The following is a 4706-nucleotide window of genomic DNA, read 5'->3' as shown; positions in this document are numbered from 1 at the left end:
GGAAGTCTAGATATTAAAAACTGTGGGGGAGGTGCTAATGATGTGATGATTTTGTGGCGTGGCCGAGTGTCACCTGGTATCAGGACATAAGTATCTCAGGGGCTTTTCTCCCTCTCCATTATGCCCGTCCCAGAGGTGTTCACTCTTAATGCCATGCAATGTAGCCATGAAAGCTACCTTCAAAAGTATCAGCAGGGGTGCGCTAAACAGCAATCCCCCTACTGCTCACTGCGCTCTTCTTTCTCAGACAGACAAAAACATACTGTAGCAGTCAGACAGAGATACAAAGATATAGTGAACAGCAATGTGAACACCAAAATTGCTTATCCACACACATGCACATACATATACACATTTCTATACTGTAAATTACACTCTCCCCCTGCTTTTCTCTTTCAGCTCTCAGCTGCTACCCCTCCTCCTGCCTCCACCCAGCACCCGGAGATAACAGCCTTCCCTTCGGGCAGGCAGGCAGGCAGGCAGTGGAGGGGACAGTCATGGATGTGTTCTGCCTGCTATCTAATGAGCATCGGAATGTCACCGTGGGCCTGTTTGCTGGTCCCAGCCAGCCAAGCATCCATACGTGTGGAATCAGCACAGTCTATCAAACAGCTGGCAGACAGCTCTGCTCCCTGTTTCTCTCCCCTCCTTTTCATTCTCATTCACTTCTATCTCAGCTTCTTTCACTCTTTCTACATCTCTACAGTACTGTATGTTCCTCGCTCTGTCTATTTATGAACACAACCAAGCAAAGGCCCAGGTCTGTTTTGCCTTACGCCTTGCTCTGCCTCCCACTCGCCCAACATCATTGACTTAACATAGACATCCCAAATGAAGGATGGAGGCAAGCTCTGCCATAAATAACGTGCCGCCTTCTCCGCCTGGGTAGCTGAATGTACTTAGCAAAGGTAATGCAGAGAAATAAGTGTAATGACGGAGAGGTGCCAGTAGCGGAACACTCGTGTATTTCATTTTGTCACAAAAGCTTTTTATAACTCTCTCTCTCTCTCTCTCTCTCTCTCTCTCTTTGCAATTCTTCTTCACTCCTTCCCTCTTGCTACCTGCCTGGGTAGAGCACCTCTAAGGTGTTGTCTACATAGAGCACATCAAATGGCCTGCATTCACGGCGATGTTGGAGTTGCTGCTCCATGCAGAAGTGCTGCTGTCTCAGCTGCTGTACAGGGAGATTAGAAGATGTCAGAAAAGAGGAGGGAAGAAGAAAAATGCCGACAGATGATTGTGGTGGTTCTCTGTCCCAAAACAACATTGTCACTTTGGTACATTATGTGATCCGTGTTGAGATCTTCCTTGTGAAGATTTGAATGTGGCCACATCTTTGGTTTTGACACTGATCTAAGGAACCAAAAGCAGTTCCCTCTGTTGCTACTTTTGGCCGGGTTATGATAGGCATCTCCATCTCTGTGATGGGGTTGTTAACACGCTCATTTGGATTGTAATGATAATCTGACATCAAATGACAGAAATGTAACACTGGCAAAACAGTGCATATAAAAGTCAAGCACAACAGCAGCTTTGACAACTCCATTCTGCTCAGTGCCATTTACTAAACGCCATAGATAACATATTTAGCCTACACACTGCTGCACAACTGACAACAAGGACATCTGCCTCATTCTTCTACCCATTCATATTTACCCATCCCCAATGGGTAAATTCTAATAGAGGGGTTCATTCACGCACATCATACATCACTGTGAACGTGGGGTTTTGTCCATGCCTAATCTGATTATGCTAAGACTATCTATAATTCTTTGCGTAATTCACCCTTCTCTCCCCCTCTGCTCACCCCACTTTTTCATGAAGACGTAACATTGCCTATTGTTCAGGCAGGTGGCAGTCTGAGGGCCCCCATGCTTAAGTCCTGTTATAGAGCAAAACTGCAAATCCACAGAAATTGGCAGCTGCTGCTGACAGTCTTTTACACAGTTGTGCTATGGACAGTAGGAATCTGATACAAGTATAAGGGCTACAGTATTATCAGATGATCTGAGATTTTAACATCCGGCATCTCAGTTGATCTGTGGTTTAATGGTCTGAATCCTGTTAGCCTTACAAGTTGTTTAAACAAAAATAATTAAAAAGGACAGCAGTGTATGTGTCAATCACTTTTTTGTTTGGTCAAATTTGCTTCACAGGCAGATGACCTCATCTGGACACATTGTATCTCCTGTGAACAAGAATACAAGGAGTGTAAGTTACTGTACCTTGAAAGTGGAAAGCCCTAGACTCGCTGTGGAAGCCCTGGACCTGAGTAACTCCATCAAAGCCTTCCCCAAGCGTGAGTTCATCAAACACGCTGATGCGCAGGGCAGGGTCAATCCCAAAACCTACAACTAATTTGCAAAAACAAAAACAAAAACAAGATTGTCATTGTTATTAGCAGGCATGGACACCTGTGATGCTACAAAATAAAAAATGAAATCCCCTGCTGGTGTCAAGGGGAAGAGATGGGAGGTAGCAAGCATAGAATGTATAAAATAGTGTACAAGCTACTATATCAAGTAGGTCTGATTATTTCTGAGAAGCCTAGGTGGCAAATTATCCATAACATAATTGCATTATCTGTTTCTTATCTTATCGGCTATTGTACGAGGCATGGGATGGTTACTGTACAGTCAGTGACAGCCCGTGTCTTACCTGAGGAGGCGCAAAATATGCCGAGAACCAGAAATAGCTGTAATAATCCCATGGTGAATGTAGATATAAATATTTTTTTTTTTTTAATTAGTCCATGTTTTGTCCACTTCTGAGAGACAGGATTGTTCAATCACATGCGAATGACGTATCACCCACGCGCAGAAGGCTATTACCAATCCCAAATGCTGAGCGGAGGCATCATCACAACTTTAGATGCCCAATGATGCAAAAAAGCAAATCCTGATAGAAGAAAAATGTTACTGTGTACAAATTATTCCATGCGACGCAAAATCTGCTCCATCACCACCATCCGCGGCACAGGTGGGTAACACAAAGCGAGCTGCTGCTTCCTCTCCAGCTGAACAGACGCTCCTAAAGCAGCGGGGATGGGAGCTGCCTGCGGCCGCTGACAGAGTACAGAGAGAGAGAGAGAGAGAGAGAGAGAGAGAGAGAGAGAAAGGGGAGGGGATGGGAGGGAAATCAGCTGAGGACAGAGAGCAAAAGAGACAAAGAGGGACAATGTAGCCCCCTTGTGGCCTGACTTGAAAGAATGCAGAAGAAAATGTGGCCCTCGATCCCTGTTTGGAAAAATCGTTTTCTTAAATTCCATGTGATTTGGCAGGTAGGCCTAGGCCTAAAATAAAGACATTTCAGTTCAGTTGAATAATTCTCGTTGTCTACTCTAAGCTTGTGTGGTGCCCAGCAGGTCAGCAGCACATGCAAAGGTGTGCCCTTTGTCGACTACAGGTAAGCATTTGATCTAACATATACAGTGGTGCTCAAAAGTTTACATACACATGCTTAAGTTGACTAAAAAGAGGAATAAAAAAATCATGTTTTGGAAATTTATTTTATACCTAAATTAAAATGAGGTAAAATCCAACCTTAAGGACACCAATTTTCTTTGTGAATGAATAACGTATTGTAAATAAATAAATGTTCTTATTTAAAATACAGGGGTCATAAGTTACATACCCCTATGTTAAATTCCCATAGAGGCAGGCAGATTTTTATTATTAAGGCCAGTTTATTTCCTGGATTCAGATATTATGCATCCTGATAAAGTCCCTTGGCCTTTAGAATAAATAGCCCCACATCATCACATACTCTTCACCATGCTTAGAGATAGGCATGTTTATTTCATTTAGACTAATACCTGGTTTGATTTGCATTGAGAGATGATTTTATAGAAAGTATCCCTCATGCCTATCTCTAAGCAGGGTGAAAGTATGTGAGGATGTGGGGCTATTTTAATTCTAAAGGCCAAGGGAACTTTATCAGGATCATAATATCCTGAATCCAAAATAACTGGCCTTTAATAATAAAAATCTGCCTGCCTCTTGGGAATTTAACATAGGGGTATGTATACTTATGACCCCTGTATTTTAATAAGAACATTTATTTATTTACAATACTTTTATCATTCACAAAGAAAATTGGTTGTCCTTAAAGGTTGGATTTTACCTCATTTTTTAATTTAGGTATTAAATAAATTTCCAAACATGATTTTTCAAAATTTATTCCTCTTTTTAGTCAACTTAAGCATGTGTATGTAAACTTTTGAGCACCACTGTAGCCTATGAACTGAAATATCAGTTTTTATTTCCCTATGATTAATACCACATCGTTTTTTCCACCAGTAACATTTCACGAAATTGGGACAATTAGGGGGGAAAACATGACTTATTATAGACCATAGATAAGGAACATTTTCTATATTTATAGACAGTGTAGACGTTATGACGTCACGCAACAGCATGCGTGACATGTCCAAACATCTGCCATGAGAAAGGTAGAATAACACTCAAAAACTGCCTCTTTAGGACTGTGTGTGAATGACAATTGTGTCTCTATGGCATTAACTCAACATAGATTCTCAGATTCAAAGCTTGTAATAACACAAGTAGGCTACATCTCTCAAGTGAATAACCAAAAATGTTCTGAATTTGGCAGACAAATTGTGCATTCATTTAGGACCCCATCACTGGTTCGAGGCTGAAAAAAAAGTTTTTTAGAACATACAATATGTAATAATGACAGCTAGTGTT

At 41.6% G+C, this 4706-nt stretch overlaps 1 protein-coding gene across 2 annotated transcripts in view; it reads right to left on the bottom strand.

Moving 5' to 3' along the window:
• Positions 1–4706, bottom strand: part of nell2a (neural EGFL like 2a) — an 85997-nt gene that overhangs the window by 80177 nt on the left and 1114 nt on the right. The window contains exons 1-2 of one of the 2 annotated variants that reach the window (XM_032523571.1): positions 2659–3064; positions 2226–2354 (exon numbers count right to left, since the gene is read on the bottom strand). In XM_032523571.1, coding sequence (XP_032379462.1) covers positions 2226–2354; positions 2659–2710 — 181 coding nt within the window. In that variant the 5' untranslated portion in view covers positions 2711–3064. Of the gene's footprint in view, positions 1–2225; positions 2355–2658; positions 3065–4706 lie in introns of those variants that run through there. The other variant, XM_032523572.1, reaches the window with a different exon arrangement.

Source organism: Etheostoma spectabile, chromosome 8 (genome assembly GCF_008692095.1).
Source record: "Etheostoma spectabile isolate EspeVRDwgs_2016 chromosome 8, UIUC_Espe_1.0, whole genome shotgun sequence".
Taxonomy (NCBI): Eukaryota; Metazoa; Chordata; class Actinopteri; order Perciformes; family Percidae; genus Etheostoma; species Etheostoma spectabile.
Note: the sequence above shows the minus strand (reverse complement) of the source record. Positions and strands in the feature narration are given on the sequence as shown.